We start from the raw sequence: 19,700 nt of genomic DNA on the forward strand, positions 1-19,700 counted from the left end.
TGGAGTCTCGAACTGTCACCCTGGCTGCAGTGCAGTGGCGCAGTCCTGGCTTACTGCAACCTCCGCCTCCTGGGTTCAATTGATTCTCCTGCCTCAGCCTCCTGAGTAGCTGGGATTACAGGCATCCGCCGCCACACTCAGCTAATTTTTTGTATTTTTAGTAGAGATGGAGTTTCACCATGTTGGTTAGGCTGGCCTTGAACTCCTGACCTCATGATTTGCCTGCCTCAGCCTCCCAAGGTGCTGGGATTACAGGCATGAACCACCGCACCTGGCCCTACAGTTGGTTGATGTTTCTAACATAAAGGAGATCTTTCCACTTTGTAGCAATCAGTTTACAGGTCTAATGGAAGCGTTGACATTATATTACGGAATTTATTTCTGAAAGGAGAAGGTAGGTGAGAGGGATGGGTAATATGTGTATATACACAAACTTCCAGCTCTTTTTTTTTTTTTTTTCCTAAGTGTTTTCTCTCCTGGCCAGGCACAGTGGCTCATGCCTGTAATCCCAGCACTTTGGGAGGCCATCACTACAGTTCAGGAGTTTGAGACCAGCCTGGCCAACATGTTGAAACCCTGTCTCTATTAACAAAATACAAAAAAATTAGCCAGGCGTGGTGACGGGTGCCTGTAATCCCAGCTACTCGGGAGGCTGAGGCAGGAGAATCATTTGAACCTGGAAGTGGAGGTTGCAGTGAGCCAAGATGGTGCCACTGCACTCCTCTAGGCTGGGTGACAGTGAGACTCTGTCTCGAAAAAAAAAAGTATTTTCTCTCCTGTTGTTAATATATACTCATAAGGTAGCAAATTCCTTTACTAAGTATTCAGCATAAGAAAGTAAAGGTTATTGGCCAGGCATGGTGGCTCATCCTTGTAATCCCAGCACTTTGGGAGACTGAGGTGGGAGGATTGCTTGAGCCCAGGAGTTCAAGACCTAACCTGAGCAGCATAGGGAGACCTTGTCCCTACAAAGAATTTAAAAATTAGTGGGGTGTGGTGGCACATGCCCTTGGTCCCAGCTACTCTGGAGGCTGAGGTGGGAGGATCACTTGAGCCTGGGAGTTTGAGGCCTCAGTTAGTTGTGATCACGTACCTATACTCCAGCCTGGGCAATAGAGTGAGACCGTGTCTCAAAAAAAAAAGATTATTAAAACTGAAGACATTGAATCACCAAAACACTTTATTTAGCAGCATTTTTTCTGTTAATCAGTATGTGCATATATGATTTTTTTTGTCTTTTCAGTAGTTTATCTCATCAGTATGGTAAATGTAAAGTCAAGTCTGCATTGTGCCTTGAACCACTTATTTAACATTTATAATGAAATGCATATACACTTGTCTCTTTGGTTCTGCCCTTTCATTCCCTTGAGAATAACACACAAAGAATGGCCTAGCTGAGTCAGAAAGAGAGAAAGTAATGATTAGAACAGTTGTTTTAGTTCTGTTCTGCTTCCAGCCCGAAAGATTTAGCACCAAATATGACAGTATCTGTCACTGCAGGCTACTGGACTCTAGTGTAAGAACATAGTTCCATTTCTGTGAGCTAACTGCTGCCCTTCTATAACCTTCAGTTTCTGGCAGCATGGTCTGGAATCAAACCAATGACCTTGAGGCAAAAGTCTCCAGATAACATGATTGGTCCCCATGCTCTCATGATTTCCTTACTTAAGCAATTAAAGGCCAAAGCAAGATGCTTAGTTAACTCCTTTTCCACATAGAAGCACAAATAAAGGACTTGTTAAAAAGAGCTAGTCATAAGTTTTAAACCAAAGAGTTACAAGAAGAATCATAATTTGTCTGTATTTAATCATTGGAAACTCTCACAGACTTCTCTGAAGTCTCCCTGTTTTCTGCCTTTCTTTCAAGTGATGACTATATTTACCTGGCAGGGGAAATATCATGATCACGAAGGTGGTTTTCCCAGGGCAAGGCTTATTCATTGCACTCCAGATGTGCTGACCCCTGTGATTTTCCCAAATGTGGGAAACTCGACTGCATAATTGTGGTAGTGGGGGACTCCGTTCATGCTTTCCACTGGTTACATTTTTTAAAAATTTTAAGTTATTTTAAAAATATAAAAAACAAGTTTTGACTCTATTCTGCCCTGCACCACTCTTGTTTGTCTTTCACTAGTGCAGAAATTCTGATATAGCTGTCTTCATATACCCCACGATACTTGGTGCAGTAATACTGTGCATAATAATTTATTAACAAATGACTGTTGGGTGAATTAAATTTATATTTCTAAAGAAAAATGTTGACTGTAATTATTGTGATAAGAAAGCTTAGCAATTTTTTCTCCTTGAAAATTGTAATCAAACAATTAGTTTTTCAGAAATGATTTACTTACAAATTACATATTTGAATGCAGGACAGAATCTAGACAGTATGCTCCATGGCACTGGGATGAAATCAGACTCCGACCAGAAGAAGTCAGAAAATGGAGTAACCTTGGCACCAGAGGATACCTTGCCTTTTTTAAAGTGCTATTGCTCAGGGCACTGCCCAGATGATGCTATTAATAACACATGCATGTAAGTATTTTACACAGTCCTTCTTAAGAGTTAAGAGAATAGAGTTGCATTTAGTGCTATTTTAAGAATTATTAAACTTGTCTGAGGTTCTTTTTCCTTCATATATGGTATCTTTCCAGAAAGCCAAAAAGCTTTTTGTTTTGTATATTAGAACATTTCTCCATTAAGTGATTGATAGATAAGTTACTGTATTAGAATTATGTTATACTGTAGCTTTTAAAATAAGATCAAAGGGATCTAGTGTTTGTTTACTGATTTTTTTGATGATCTGTTAATCTTAAAGTTTTTGATGCTTATTTTTGAGAACTTAGAGATTACCAAAAAAGAAACCAAAAAACTCACCCACAACCTGCTACTACTTTTTAATTAAAACGAATTGTTTTAAACTATAGATGGGGTCTTGCTTTGTTGCCGAGGCTGGTCCTCAAACTCCTAGGCTCAAGCATTCCTTCTACTTCAGCCTCCCAAAGTGCTGGGATTACTAGTGTGAGCTGCCACACCTGGCCTCCTACTTCTTAATTGGTTGAAATGTTTTTCAGATATATGAGAATCATATTGTGTTAATTAATTTTACGCTTTTTTCTTACCTGTGAACTTATGAATCCAAATCTGATTTATAAAACTATTTTAATTTTTCTACTGTATTTTATGTTAACTGTGAAACATGTTTATATATGATCATGTAATTCTAGTACATATTTGTTGGAGATACTGACATATTGACTTAATAAGACCAAAAAAATTGCCTGAACAACTCAGCCTCATCAGTCAGTTAATTGTCTCCTTGTTATAAAGGCAATAATGAATATTGTGTTTTGTATTTTCTTAATAATTGTATGCTCCTTGAATGGACCAGATAGAAAGCATGTAAACTCTTGAACCTACGTGATGACCACCGTGTCTTAGGTTTGCTACTTGTTCCCTGATAATGGTGGGCTCTGTGTGGCTGAAGTGACTAGTTTTCCATTTACACCTTCCTGGGAGTTTGCCTGTAGGGGACTGCTCCCCACTATGTCACCAAATAATCTTTTGCTAAACTTCTTGCCTGTAGTAGCTGCCTGATACAATGGGTTGTCTGTTAGTACCTTAGTAACCCAGAGTGAAACTGAAATTTTAACAGAATTCTACCCCACACTTAACATTTTCTCCTAACAGAAAACAAAGAATTCTGCAAAATTCTTCTAAGTAGAAGCAGCACAATTCCTGATATTAACAATAAATAGGAGTATAGAAAAAGCTCTTAGAAATTTCTCCCATAGCTGTTAAAGTGTATATGAATATATTAAGGGGAAACTCCAGGACACTAACACTAGAATGATAAGAATTTCATTAAATACAGGTATGTAAATTGATTGAAAGCTTATTCCAAGGTTCTCCCTGTTTTCGTATCATATTCAGTAAAAGATGCCTTTCAAGCTCTTGATTAATCTGTTCTTCCCAACTTCCCCCCTACCTTTTGTTTTTGGTCATTGAGTCTATTTGTATGTTTCAGAGAAAAGTTTGTTTTTATCTATTATCATGTACAATATGGGAATACTGAAAATATGGGTAAAAAGAGACAAGTTATTTTAAAGTATATTTTCCAAACATGACTCACCTTATAAAATTTTATAAATCAGCTTTCTGTGATCACATGCTGTGATTAGCAAAGAAAAATCACGTAACTCACATGTAGAGGACTTGTTTAATAGAAATCCTTTTCTACTTGACATAGGGTTGTCACTGGCTTTTTAGATCTTAGCTCAGACATAACTTTCATTTGTCTTAAAACCTATTTTACTTTGCCAATAAATCACATGTGAATGCAATTCTGAATCACAAAACAAAATATTAAAGGCCATCCATACCTGTTCACATTCAGACTCAAATTTCATTAGTACTTTTTATGTGAATTTATGTTTTATTTATTTTTTTTCTGTTTTAGAACTAATGGACATTGCTTTGCCATCATAGAAGAAGATGACCAGGGAGAAACCACATTAGCTTCAGGGTGTATGAAATATGAAGGATCTGATTTTCAGTGCAAAGTAAGATATAATTTGGGACCCATGAGACAAAGGGAGGGGCCTCTTGAAAGCATGATTTCTTCCTAAGAGAAACATGCCTGATGTACACATTGCTGTATGTTCACATCAGTAAATGTGTTGGAGGAATGTATAATGTCTAGATTCTGTCCTGTATTCAAATATATAATTTATAAATAAATCATTTCTGAAAAGCTAATTGTTTGATTACAATTTCCTTTTTTTCCTTTTTTTTCTTCCATAGACTGTATCTGGCTCTGTTGCCCAGGCTGGAGTGTAGTGCTGCAATCTCCGCTCACTGCAACCTCAAGCCAGCCTCTCACCTCAGCTTCCTGAATGGCTGAGACTACAGGTGCATGCCACTACACCTGGCTAATTTTTATTTTTTTGTAAAGATGGGGTTTCACCATGTTGCCCAGGCTGATCTAAAACTCCTGGGCTCAAGCGATCTGCCCGCGTTGGCCTCCCAAAGTGCTAGTATTACAGGTGTGAGCTACTGTGCCCAGCCTGATGACAATTTTCTTTTTTCTCTACTTGGGAGGCTAAGGCAAGAGAATCTCTCGACCCTGGGAGGCAGAGATTGCAGTGAGCCGAGATCTTTCCACTGCACTTCAGCCCGGGCCACAGTAAGACCCTGTCTCAAAAAATAAATAAATAAAAGTCTTTTTTTAAGTTTCAGCCGTCTTTGGCTACTGATTATAATTTTCAATGAGAAAAAGTTTCTAAGATTTCTTAACACAATAATTGCAGCTAACTTGTTTCTTTAAAAATAAATCCCTTTTAAGTAATGTGATTATTGTAATTGAAATTCCAGATTATTTTACTATAAAAAGTTTTTAATCATCCTAGGTTGTCATGACTGCAAAAATGATATTTTCACACTTATTTGTAGATGTTATAATTTACTGAAAAGACTTGTGAGATATTGACAATAACCTTTGTATCACTCTGAGACAACTTAGAAATGTTAAAGATATACTGCAAACTCTAGGGAAACTACTAAAATTGAAAAAAAAAATGTTAAGGCCTTGTAAGGAGGTGTTAGTGGAGCTACTTTAAAAGCAGCAGCAAAGGAATCAGAATGATAATAGTTTATGAGCATCCTCATGGCCCTCGGTTATAAAGCTGATCTCTTCAAAATTTTGTATAATAATTTTGTACCAGGAGAGCCAGTGTTTCCGAACACCAGCTCCAGATAGAATTGTTCGTGCATAATTTAAGTCTCAGCTATGTTAGAAAATTGTTCCTATTATTTAGAAATTCTCGGGATGGATAGAAACCTTAGAGGTTACATGTTTCAACCTCTCGGCTAATATTTGGAATCACCCTCTTTGCAAATGACTGCAAATCTATCTTCCTGTCCGACTCTTTGGACCATAGAGAACAAACCTAATCTCTCTTTAAGATGACAGTCCTTTACTAAGTAAAATAAGTGCTTCATCCTGCTGGTCTTTGCCCAGTGAAAATAGTAGTTCACAGTGACCTCAGCTGCTCCTTATATGATCAGCTTTAGAGTTATTCACTCTCCACTTCCTCAGTGTAATAGGCAGAATTGAGTGTGGTCTGACCAAGGAAAAAAATAGAGAATAAATAACTGTTCACTTTTTCTAAACTCAGCCAAGTCTCGTGTTAGATGTTTGGCAGTCACACCGTATTCTCGAACCATTGAGCTTTCTGTCGGCTGAAATCACCCTGTCACTCGTGCTGCTGCTGAGCCACATCCCCTCCACTCTTCATTGGTGCTGTTGGTTTCTTCACACAAATAAGTAGATGGGAATGAAATGAGTTTTCCTGTTCAGTTGTTATATATTTGCCTATGTGAATTTTATCTTATAAGTATCCTTTTCTCTAATTTTTGGGGATTTAAAGGATGCTAATTTAGTTGTTCCAGTTTTAGGCTATTTGTATATTTATCAAGCACACATACTATACATTTTTTTAATCACTTAAAAAATTGAATAAAGAGCTTTGGTTAGGGCACTGAGCCCAGCAGTAATAACCAATGTCCTACAGGCCCCAAGAGTAGGCCTGTCCTAAACTGAATTCACCATTATAAGTTAGTAGTTAAACTTGACAAGCTGTTCAAATCTATATACTGCTATGAACCTTTGGGCAACGCACTCCTCTCTCTTGTTTTCTCATCCATGAAGGAATTATTATAAGGATCAAATGATATACATGTGAATAGTTTAGCACAATTGGCACATAGTAAGGGCTTAACAGATGTTAGCTTTGACCATATTGATTCTTTAACAGCAGTCTTCACACTGTTACCCATATCCCTGGGTACACTCAGACTGTGTTATACAAGGGTAACAAGCACATAGATAGTTTTAAGGTAATCGGTTTTTGGATCCTGAACTTCCGTAGGTCCTGTTGCTGAATATTTCTCTGCCTGAGAACAGAAACTTCTAAAGCATTTTCCTGCAGTTCTCTTTCCCTTCCTCTCTTTTCATAGTCACCCGCTCCTAGTTTACAAGTCGAAGGCCTGAGGTGTAAAACTTCAAATTTCCAAACTGTGTTGTAATTTGAAATAAAGACATCAGTATAGGCTATGTGGGGATATCAAATCAGTGTTTACCTGACAGATGGTTTTCAGTTGTTTGCTTTCAACCAAGTTGCTAGATCATTGAAAATAATTTTTGATGATAGAATCTTTATGGCATTTTTAGCATATGCTTCGGAAGGACTTAAGCAATTATAGGCTAGCTCACGCCTGTAATTCCAGCACTTTGGGAAGCTGAGGCGGGCAGATCACTTGAGCTCACAAGTTTGAGACCAGCCTGGGCAACATGGTGAAAGCCCAGTTTACAAAAATACAAAACTTAGCTGGGTGCAGTGGCTCACACCTGTCATTCTAGCACTTTAAGAGGCTGAAGTGGGCGGATCACCTGAGGTCAAGAGTTTGAGACCAGCCTGGCCAACTTGGTGAAACCCCATCTCTAATAAAACTACAAAAATTAGCTGGACGTGGTGGCAAACACCTGTAATCCCAGTTACTTGAAAGGCTGAGGCAGGAGAATCGTTTGAACCCAGAAGGTGGAGGCTGCAGTGAGCTGAGATAGCATCACTGCACTCTAGCCTGGAGACTCTGTCTCAAAAAAAAAAAAAAAAAAAAAAGGGCTGAGATGGGAGAATGGCTTGAGCCTGGGAGTAAGCTGAGATCATATGACTGCACTCCAGTGTGCAGAGTGATAGCCAGATCTTGTCTCAAAAAAATAAAAAAAAAATGCCTTTTCCGGTAACATTTTCTTAAGTTTATATTTAATAAAGATTGTAACATATATATTGTTTTGATCAATTTTATGCTAATAATGATTATGATAAATGAGAATAATTTTCTAGGACTTAAAGACATACAGTTACAGGAAATAAAAGAATTTATGTACTTATCTTTGATGTGGACAGTTATATATTACTTTAGGACATTATTGTGGGAGATACTGAAAGGAAATAAGAGTTCAAGAAGAAATAAGAGTTCTAGTATAAAATATCTCACTGTTAAAAGAAGCATTTGTTCATTTTTTTTAAAATGATGATAATGGGTATCAAATTGCAATGCTATTTAGAGGAAATTCTACTGAGTGCATTAAAAACTGATATAACACTTCTATTTGAAAATGATGTAATACTTCTATTTCAAAGTGTCATGTGCAATAAGCCAGAAATTATTAAATTTATGGTGAAAATTTTTAGGTGTCACCTGAAAAATATGTGAGGGATATGTTGCTTTTAAGAATTGGGTTATATCAGCAAAAATTTTTACCAGCACTTACCTAATTTTCTGTATTTCTTGGTAAACTTCACCCAAGTAGAGCATCTCACCCAAGTACAGCTCTCTCATGCTCATCCTAAACCTTTCCCCAGTACCTTCACATACTGCCAAGTGTGGTGCAGAACAGATGTGAGTGCCTGTCCCTAGGCCTCGCGTTCTTGTTGTGGCACAGAACAGTTGTGAGTGCCTATCACCAGGCCTCACGTTTCTGGCATGGTGCAGAACAGATGTGAGTGCCTATCCCCAGGCCTTGTGTTCCTTCCACTCCCCAGGCTGCACTGGTAAATTTTACTTACTCTGTTTCCTCCTATACTACAAATTATTTTTCAGAAACCTCGCTACCAGCCAGGCACAGTGGCTTATGTCTGTAAGGGAGGTCGAGGGGGGCGGAACATGAGATCAGGAGATGGAGACCATCCTGGCCAATGTGGTGAAACCCCATCTCTACTAACAGTACAAAAATTAGCTGGGCATGGTGGTGCACACCTGTAATCCCAGCTACTCGGGAGGCTAAGGCAAGAGAATCGCTTGAACCAAGGAGTTGGAGGTTGCAGTGAGCTGAGATTGCGCCACTACACTCCATCCAGCCTGGCAACAGAGCGAGATCCGTCTCAAAAAAATAGAAACCTTGCTGCCATTCCCATGAGAATTCATATTCCCCACATAAATCTAGAAATACAAGTTGACTTGGGCAGAGGGTAGGAGTGGAGAGTACAGGAAAAGGAAAGACTGTGTCACCCAAATTTGTAATCTAGACAAACCCAAATTTTGCCAACCCAGACACATAGTTAACCTGAATAAGACAAACATGAGATGAGTCAGGTGTTGCTTATTCTTAGTGAAGTCACGTTGGGTCTTTAGGGGCTCATAAGATTTTTGGCCTAGTCTAGAATCTCATCTGGGATTCATGTCAAGCTCAGAGGAAGGGAAATTAATTTATTGAGTATTTCCTATATGTGTATAGTATCTTGGGGATTCAGTATATTCTACCTTGTTTCCCCTAACAACGCTATAGAGCAGATTTTTTTTAAGACAGGATTTTGCTCTGTTACCCAGGCTGGAGTGCAGTGGCGCAATTACAACTCACTGCAGCCTCAAACTCTTGAGCTCAAGCGATCCTCCCACCTCAGCCTCCTTAGTAACTGGGACCATGGGGGTGCTTCCATACCTGGCTAATTTTTTATTTTATTTTTATATTTCTATGGTATAGCTGTGATTATACCTGGCTAATTTTTAAATGTTTTTAGAGATGGGATCTCACTCTGTTGCTCATCCTGGTCTCAAACTCCTCTGCTCAAGCCATTCTGCTGCCTGAAGTGCTGGGGTTACAGATGTGAGCCACTGTGCCCAGCTCATTTTTTTTTAACCTGTATTTATTTATTTTTTTTTTTTTGAGACATAGTCTTGCTCTGTCGCCCAGTCTGAGCAGTGTCATGTCTAGAGTGCAGTCTGGAGTGCAGTGGCATGATCTCGCCTCACTGCAACCTACATCTCCCTGGTTCAAGCAATGATCCTGTCTCAGCCTCCTGAGTAACTGGGATTACAGGCGCCCGCCATCATGCTCAGCTAATTTTTGTATTTTTAGTAGAGATGAAGTTTCACCATCTTGGCCAGGCTGGTCTTGAACTCCTGACCTCAGGTGATTCACCCGCCTTCGCCTCCTATAGTGTTGGGATTACAGGTGTGAGCCACCGCTCCCAGCTAACCTATATTTTTTAGCACACTAAAGCCCAGAGAAAAATTACTTGCTCAAGGTCACAAAGTGAATAACTGGCAAAGGTAGGATTCAAATTGTTTGATTCCAAAACCCTTGTATTTTCTGTAATATTGAGACCTTATCTCAATATGCTGCCTTAATCTGTTGGCAGAGTCTATTTTTGTGTTCTTTTTAAAAAATATTATTACTATTTTTAGAGATAGGGTCTCACTCTGTTGCCCAGGCTGGGCTTGAACTCCTAGGTTCAACTGATCCTCATGTGTCAACCTTCCAATAGCTGGAACTGTAGGCACACACAGTCATACCCAGCTTCAAGTCTACTTTTTTTCCCTTTTAAATAAAAGTAATATAACATTCAGTTATCTATTATAGTTTCCAACACTCCTTCTTTCTAAAGTCTTTAAATTACACCTGTCTTTCAGCCATCTCTTTTACAAGTGCTGTCATCTTCCTGGGATATAATTCACCTGGGTTAGAAGATAGGCACTCATAGAATACAAAAGCATCGTAAAGTCTCTTCATACATTTGGGATGTCATTTTCTACCTAGTAGTGTTTGAGCTACTTTCGTCATCCCTGTCAGCATCCTTCGTAGAGAAGAAGAAACAAGACAGGAGTTGAAGAATTGTACGTTTTTGTCCTCATCGCCTACTATCATGTCAGCAGTACATCTGTTGCTTAGTAATCCTTTTCCCCTTGCTGCCAGAGAAACCCTTTCTTGGTTTTTCTTCCCACTTTTCTCTTCTGCAAGGCCAAGCTGATTTTAGCCTTCCTGGAACCCTTCTTGGATGCTTGGCACTTCTTTATTTCATCATTAGTTATGTGCTTTTCATTTCTTTTGTCATGTAAGTTTTCTCTGAATCTGGAATTATTTCAGACTCTCTAGTTTAACCCTAACTCTTCTCTCTCTCTCTGTATGCTCAATTAAAAGTAAAAATTGTTTAAAAGTTATTGATAAAACTTAAATGTAAACATGTATTTGGAGATTTCCAGATGCTCTTGACCATCTTCCCAATGGAATCTAAAGTCATGGGCTCATGTTTACCTTTTTAAAGTCATAGCCAATTATATTGAGGCTTTTCCTTTCTGGCCATCTGATATTAAGAATAACACGGTTAATTTGTGCTTACATTCTTGCTACTTGTGTAATGACAAACAGTTCTTTTCTGTTCACATGTTAGTCCAGAATGGCAGTTCTCCCAGGCTGGCTGAAATGGCAGCATTCAACTTGTCAGATACTGTATTGTTAATCAAATAAAACATCACTTGTAAGTGCCGCTGCCCTTCTGGTGACTGTATCCTTCTCTGTGCTAGCTTTCTGCTATCTTAGGGACAGTCTCCTCTCTGACTGGTAATCTCTAATCAGCTTTCAGGAATGCTCTCCGTAGTTTGCCTTTCTCTCACCATGGATGCTCAACTTGCCTCCATGTCGACCTCATGACTTCTGACCTGGCTAGCGTAGGCAGGGTCTGCAGCGGCCTCTGCCCGCTCCACCGCCTTGCTAACCAGCCTTTTCTTCGGACTAGAATACCCCCCAATTTTTAGTCTGATCATAAATCTAATCCACATCTCAGTACCACAGTGAGATCATATGTACCCGATCAGTTTATGATTGTAATTACCTCAGCTCAGATTTGATGTTCTAGTCTAGTGTCTTAACACACCATCCACATGGAGATGTTCTTAGGAAAAGCCATTTTCCAGTTTTCACTATTTCAGCACAAATTTAAGTCTTTCAGTAATCTGTTTCTACATATAAAATTTGCAAGTCCTTTTCACTCACTGAATTAGAAATTGTTATTTTATGAATACTAAAAAAATCTTTTAGTATTCATAAAAGATTTCTAATTTTACCATTAGAAATTCATAAAACCATTTCTAATTTTACCATTACTCTTCTTTTAGGATTCTCCGAAAGCCCAGCTACGCCGGACAATAGAATGTTGTCGGACCAATTTGTGTAACCAGTATTTGCAACCCACACTGCCCCCTGTTGTCATAGGTAGGTTAGCCAAGAAAAGTCAGAGCATGATTCTCAGTCAAGTAACTTCTCTGGTTTTACAGTAACCAAGCTACCTAGAATTTAACACTACAGATTATTTTTTCATTTCATTGTTTGTTTCCTTGTTTACTTTCATTGTCAGGTCCATTTTTTGATGGCAGCATTCGATGGCTGGTTTTGCTCATTTCTATGGCTGTCTGCATAATTGCTATGATCATCTTCTCCAGCTGCTTTTGTTACAAGTAAGAAGAAATTTATTTTGAATCAAAATATTTTGTCAAATATTAGATGTCAACTGCTGTTTGTAAAGCCAGTTGCAGAAACCATTAACTTGTATTCTCTGGTTGTATATCTCCTTTATGTAAGTAGACTATAGTTCTCTTAAGGAAAAAGGACCTTACTGCCAATTAATTAATTGGGCACAATTTCATACTTCTTGTGTGTTCATGAATACTTATAATTTTCTTATTAATGGAATAGTGAGCTTTCTTGTATCTGAATGTTTTCAGTCTGTCCGAAGAAGCCCACTTTGTTATATTTCTTTAGAAATTTGGAGCTTCAGAATTATTTGCATGTAGCCATGATTTCAGAAGACAGTTGCCAAAAAAGAATAATAATAAGAGACAGTCCTTAATGGACATAAACTTCAATAAAAAACATTATCATACTGACATAGATGGATTAATGAAACAAGTTAGTAAACCCATAAATAAATTCAAGTATATAAAGAAATTTAGTATATGATAAAGGAAACACTTCAGATACTGAGGAAAAGACGTTCACATACCTCCACGTTTTTATTATAATTCTTCACCCTCAACAATGGGGTACCACAGTTGAGAAACTGTGTTTTGGGTCTTTCCAGATAATAGACTTGAAACCTTCTGTTAGGGAGGTGACGGGAAAGTCACAAGATTATTTAGACTAGGAGATGGGGTGGAGAGGAGAGCTCCACATCTGAGGTAGCCAGCATCCCAGTTGGCCCCTAGTGATCCTCACTGCCTGGGGTTCCTCCCCTTGGTCAGTCCTCCCCTCATGTAGCACATCAGGGCTGATCTGTATGACAAATAGGATATGGCAAAAGTGACTTCTGAGTCTACATTATAACAGCATTGCAGCTTTCACCATGGTCTCCTGGATCACTCACTCTGGGGGAAGCCAGGCATCATGCTGTGTGGACACTTAGCTCTGAGAAAGGCCCACACAGGGAGGAACTGAGGCCTCCTGTCAAGCTTTGAGATGAGTGTAGTCTCAACTGCCGTCTGACTCTGAGCTACCCAATCAAGTCACTTCTGAATTCATGATCCACAGAAACAGGGAGATAACAATTGCTGTTTTAAGTCACTTAGTTTGGGAGTGATTTGTTAACACAGTAGTGGATAATTCAGTGTCTGACTTTCTGAAAACTGACTTTCAAGAAGTCTTCTTAGTGTAGTTGTCACTCTCAACTTTACTTCCAGAGATACCCACAATGGCCAGTTCCTGAGTTTTTGGGGAACTCCATAGTGTAAACTGGTTGCTTCTTGGTTTTCTCAATTTCTAGCCTAAGAATCCGACTTTTTTGGTCTGCAAAGTCAATACTTATTCGTCTGCTTCATGAATTCCAAAAATGTTTACTGTTATTTTATCTCCTTTTCTCCTTGCTTGTTAGATAAAGAAGTTAAAAATTCTTTATTGCTGTTTTAGTGGGCCAGTAGAAGCAAGCAAGTATGCTCAATCTGCTATTTTAAGCTAAAAGTCCTTTGTCAAATAGCTGATTCTTTGCCAGGTGATAATATTTCAAGGTGATTTTAATTTATATTTTTCATATAAAATATAATATTTTTCATATAAAAATACTTTTTTTCTTTTTTTACGCATTTTTTCCTTTATTACACAAGGGCACTGTAATGTATATATTATTTGGTTATGTTATGTTATTTATTTATTTAGAGACAGAGTCTCACTCTGTCTCCCAGACTAGAATGCAGTGGCACGATCTTGGCTCACTACAATCTCCGCCTCCCAGGTTCAAGCGATTCTCATGCCTCAGCCTCGCAAGTAGCTGGGATTACAGGTATGCATTGCCATAACTGGCTAATTTTTGTATTTTCAGTAAAGATGGGGGTTTCACCATGTTGATCAGGCTGGTCTCAAACTCCTGACCTCAAGTGATCCACCTGCCTTGGCCTCCCAAATTGCTGGGATTGCAGGTGTGAACCTCTGCACCTGGCCTGTAATGTATATAGTAAAATATTGTTAAATATCCTTTTATTTTAAGGGAAAAGCCATCTATATTTTTATTTAAATCGTGTTCATTTTGGGAGACCTGTTTTTCCATTGAATTTCTTAGATTTTTTTCTCTGGTTTATAGAAGCTGTTTATATTTCAGAAATCAACCCTTTGTAATATGAGCTACCTGTACTTTTCTTTTTTTGTTTTTTTCATACTGCATTACTGCAGAGCATCCTATACTTTTCATTGTGGTGTGTCCTCAGACCGCTTGCAGTGCCTTCAGCTACATAGTATAGAACCCTGTCAGCCAGGTGTGTGCCCTGTAAGCAACAGATAAGATGTTTCTTCTTAGGGAAATCTGTTCAGCCCAAGAGATAAAACCTAAAAATATTGCTGTTAACACCCAGTAAAATGGTCCAGGGAGATTATCTTATAGTGAGGCTTGTAATCAGTAAACCCTACCCATATACTAGTAGCCGCCAATCAGGGTATCAGGCTGTGAAGGATACTGATCTCTGAGAAACAAGAAACAAGTGAGGTGAGCCTTGTGATTGCCCACTGTCTCCCTGAACAGAGTTTCGGGTTGGACAACACAGGGGGAACCCAGGTGTACCCAGCAGACTGTCTCAGTCGAGGAGTTGTGGCCAGAGTCTAGGGAGTCAGCAGCCATTGTAGTTCATAGGACAGAGTGCTGGAGAGGAGCAGGCCTCACAGAGGGCTCCAGACCTGCAGAGGATAACCATCAAACACTTAGCTGGGTACTGAGCAGCACTGGCATGTGAGGAAGCCACCAAGCCTGGGGAAAGAACACCTGAACTGATTGAGGAAACAGTGTTTGGTGCTCACACAAGGCTGGGAGTAAGGTCTGTTCCCACCAGTTGTGACAGTTGAAAACCTTATAATTTATAGGCTTTGACTGAAAGACTCAGGAGGATTTTGCCTCATTGGTGGGGAATAATTAGCCCTAGACTAAACATGGCTCTGGTCTCACTTTAAAAGCAAGCCCTAAAGGGATCATGTCATTTCCAAGTCACCGTATCCTAGAACAAAATTCAACAGTATTTATAGGGATATAAAAATAGCTGGCACCTAGCAAGGTAGAATTCACAATATTTGCCATCCAAAAAAATGAATACTAGGTATGCAAAGAAGTAGGAATATATGGCCCATAATGAGGAAAGAAATGAAACAATCAAAACCACTGACCCAGAACTGATACAGACTTTAGAATTAGCAGACAATGACATTAAAATAATTTTTATTACTGTACTCACAGAAGTTAAATCAAGACATGAAAGATTTTGTAGAAGACCAAAATGAAACTTTAGGAAATGAAATCTATAATATCTGAGATGAAAAATATACTAGATCAAATTAGTGACAGATACTATAGAAGAAAAGATGAGTGAACATGAAGACACAGCAATGAATAGAGAATCAGTGAGTTGCGGGACAACTTCAGAGGGCCTAATAGAGATATAATTGGAGTTCCCAGAAGAGGGATGAAAAACATACAAAATAATGATCAAATTTTTTCAATTTATTAATTATTATTTTGAGGCAGGGTCTTGCTCTGTCACCCAGGCTGGAGTACAGTGACACAATCTCAGCTCACTGCATTTTCGACCTCCTGGGTTCAAGTGATTCTCATGCCTCAGCCTCTCAAGTAGCTGGGATAACAGGCATGTACCACCAAGCCTGGCTAATTTTTGTCTTTTTAGTAGAAATGGAGTTTCACTATCTTGGCTACGTTGGTCTCGGACTCCTGGCCTCAAGTGATTCACCTGCCTCAGCTTCCCAAAGGACTAGGATTACAGGCAAGAGCCACCATACCCACCTTTTTCAAGTTTAATGAAAACCATAAACCCATATATTTGAAAGTTCAATAAATCCTGAGTACAAAAAGCATGAAGAAAACTACATTAAAAGCACATGATAATTGTATTGCTCAAAACCAGTAATAAGGAGAAAATATTAAATGCAGCAAGAAGGAAAAAAGGCAGATTATCTATTACAGAGGCACAAAGTTAAGGATGACAGCAGACCTTTTGTTGGAAACAGTGCAGTCAAGAAGATAATGAACCAGCATCTTTAAAGTGCCCAAAGAGGCAGGGGGTGGTGGCTCATGCCTGTAATCTCAGCACTTTGGGAGGCCAGGGTAGGTGGATAATGAAATCAGGAGTTTGAGACCAGCCTGGCCAACATGGTGAAACCCCGTCTCTACTAAATACACAAAAAATTGGCTAGGTGTGCTGGCACATGCCTGTAATCCCAGCTACTCAGAAGGCTGAGGCAGGAGAATTGCTTGAACCTGGGAGGCAGAGGTTTCAGTGAGCTGAGATTGCGCCATTGCGCTCCAACCTTGGGTGAGAGGGCGAGACTCTGTCTCCAAAAAATAAAGTACCCAAAGAAAAATGTCACAGACCTTGAATTATATACTCAGAGAAAATATCCTTCAAAAATGAAGATAATGTGAAGACTTCCAGTCATATAGAAAGCTTGAAAGAACTCCACACCCTCAGACCTACACAACAAGAAATGTGAAGAGAAGTTCTTTGGGTGGAAAGACAGGCCAGGTGGAGATAAGAATCCACATTAAAAAAATGAAGAACTGGAAATGGAGATCCAAGTGACCCTGACACAGACTAACAATATCTTTTAAGATGAACAGAAAAGACCACTCATCTGAGACTCAGGCCATGCACACTCAAGTCAGTGACCTATAACACTTCACAGAACACAGAATCAGTTGTCAGGAACTGATCATTTAGGCTTTTTTATACACATATGTAGAACTTTGTGACTGCCCTGTTTATTTAGCTTTTGAACTTCACGTGCTAGTTTACGTGAAGATTCATTATTGATCAGATATACAAAATCTGTAATTTGGGATATTCACTCACATTTAGCTGAACTTTAACAAGTGACAAGTTGTTCTCCATAGCAAACCGTAAAAGGATAAGATTAAAGTTAAAGAGAGGTCTGTCCATCAGCATACTAAGGTTTGTCTGTTTTGTGTGCCTCGTTAATATTTTATTTTCCTTTTTCCTGATGTGGTCGTTTTCCTCCAGATTAAATACATCTGCAATTCTTCAGTCTCATTTACATTCATGACAGCATGACCCATGACCCTCAAAACCGATACTTTCTCTAAAACCTCTGTAACCATGGCCTCCCTCCACTGTGGATGAAGCATCATTCTGCACCATATACCAGTTCCTGGTTGTTTCCTCTGGCATCCTCTTTTGTAACTCCCTTAACCCTTAAAACTGCTTAGATCCTATGATCCATCCCCATAACACTTACTACTTTTATCTTGCATTTTTTTACTTTGGCAAGTATTCATTTACTTATTCATGTGTATCTGCCAAAAGTCTGCTTTCCCATTCAACAGGAATCTCAATGGTAGCAGAGATTACTTAACCATTAATATTGATAATCAACTGGCTGGCTGTAAATTGCCACTTTCCTATTGAATTATGAAGAGTGCCCATGGTGAATCTTGTGTGTCCCTCATGCTTGGCACACAGTGGATACTTAGTCTTGATGTTTGCCAGCCACCCTTGGCCCAGAATTTCTGCTTGGGAAATAGTTTCACAGATGCATTTGTCAAATAAAAAGTCTGCTTCTGGCTTTATAATGAGCCCATTACCCTCACTGTCCTTAGGGGACTTCTGGTCCTACAGTAGTTAAATATTAAAAATTGAATGACTTTTTAAAAAGGAGCTACCAATTAGTTTTTAAAGTGATTAAAAATAAGAAAAAATACCCTATATCTACATGTGTTTTTATCACTTTCAGCACTCTCCATGTATTCTAAGTTTTAGATCCAAATTTCCATTTGATACTGTATTCCTTCTGCCTGAAGAATTTCTTTAATTTAACCTCTTGGAGTCCAGGTCTGCTGGCCATAATTCCTCTCAGCTTTTGTCTGCAGTCTTTTGCCTTCATTTTCCAAAGGTATTTTCACTGGCTATAGAATTCTGGGTGGGCTCAAGTTTGTTTCCCTTAAAACTGTCACTTATTTTATTCTACTTGTATACCTTCTGATATAAATTTTATCTTTGATGCACTGTATGTAATATTTTTCATGGCATCCTTTAATGTTTTCTTCATTATCTTTTTTTATCTTTGACTTTAAGCAACTTGACTATAATACATTTAGAAGTGTGTGTGTTTCTTTTTTGGTATTTACTCTGCTTCAGATTTCACTGAGCTTAGTGAATCTATGGTTTGATAACTTTCATTATTATTGCAAAATTATCTACTCTCTTTTTAAACATTTTATCTGTCCTTTTACCCGTCTCTTCCGTTTTTGAGACTCCAATTATACATATTTTAGATTATTTGGTGTTGTGCCACAGCTCTTTAATTCTTCTGTTTTTGTCTTTTTTTCTCTTTGTATTTTACTTCAGGTAACTTATATTTACCTATTTTCAAATGCACAGATTTTTTTTCTTCACCTTTGTGCATCTAGGCTGTGTACTGTTGAGCCCATCAAAATAATTCTTCATCTTTGGTAGCATGTTTTACCTTTCTCACATTCCTGTTTGATTTCATTTCTCTGCTGAGACTCACCATCTGTGTATTCCTGTTAACCACCTTCACCAGATGTCTTTCCCTTTTAATCACAGTTCTGTGACAGGCCCTCTTGGTGGCAACAGCACAAGTGCTGCCTGAGACTAGTCTGCTTGATTGCCTGCCCTCTTGGCAGTGAGTGACTTTTCCTTGGTTTTTAGTGGGTCTCATAACTTTATTTGGATGTTGTACATCGTGTTAAGAATAGCAGAGATTGTCACAGTGAGATATCAGCCTCACCTCATTTAATATGGCTGTTATCAAAAATAAATGCTGGGGAGGGTATGGAGAAAGGGGAACCCAAACTAGCACACTGCTGGTGGAAATGTAAATTGGCATAGCTACTATGGAGAACAGTGTACAGGCCCCTCAAAAAACTAAAATTAGAACTACCATGTGATCTCGCAATCCTACTATTTAGTATATATGCAAAAGAAAATCAGTATATTGAAGGTCTGTCCACACCCTTGTGTTTAAGCACTATTCACAGTGGCCAAGATGTGGAATCACATAAAGAAAATGTGATCTATACAGTGGAATATTAGCCCGAAAAATAATGAAATCCTGTTATTTTCAGCAACATGAATGGAACTGGAGTTCATTATGTTAAGTGAAATAAACCAGTCATAGAAAGACAAATATTACATTTTCTCAATCATAGGTGGGAGCTAAAAAGGTTGATCTCATAGAGGTAGTAAGTACAATAACAGATAACAGAGGCTAGAAAGGTTGGAGGGAGAGGGGTTGAAGACAGGCTGATTATGGGGCACAAAAATACAATTACTAATAGATAGAAGGAATAAATTCTAGTATTTGGTAGTACAGTAGGGAAATAATAGTAATTTATTGTATATTTC

General features: G+C 38.6%; 1 protein-coding gene and 1 non-coding gene across 6 annotated transcripts in view; both read left to right on the top strand.

The window, feature by feature from the left end:
- BMPR1A (bone morphogenetic protein receptor type 1A) overlaps nucleotides 1-19,700 on the top strand; it is a 164,989-nt gene that overhangs the window by 126,064 nt on the left and 19,225 nt on the right. For all 5 annotated transcript variants that reach the window (XM_012472618.2, XM_064374415.1, XM_012472615.2 and 2 more), the window contains 4 exons: nucleotides 2,372-2,534; nucleotides 4,459-4,561; nucleotides 11,955-12,051; nucleotides 12,194-12,293. In XM_012472618.2, coding sequence (XP_012328041.1) covers nucleotides 2,372-2,534; nucleotides 4,459-4,561; nucleotides 11,955-12,051; nucleotides 12,194-12,293 — 463 coding nt within the window. The remainder of the gene's footprint in view (nucleotides 1-2,371; nucleotides 2,535-4,458; nucleotides 4,562-11,954; nucleotides 12,052-12,193; nucleotides 12,294-19,700) is intronic.
- On the top strand, nucleotides 1,875-2,037 carry LOC135274107 (U1 spliceosomal RNA). Its single transcript, XR_010341915.1, has one exon. It is a non-coding gene; the product is annotated as a U1 spliceosomal RNA (small nuclear RNA).

Source organism: Aotus nancymaae, unplaced genomic scaffold (assembly GCF_030222135.1).
Source record: "Aotus nancymaae isolate 86718 unplaced genomic scaffold, 86718_ANA_hifiasm-v0.15.2.pri h1tg000010l, whole genome shotgun sequence".
Classification (NCBI taxonomy): Eukaryota; Metazoa; Chordata; class Mammalia; order Primates; family Aotidae; genus Aotus; species Aotus nancymaae.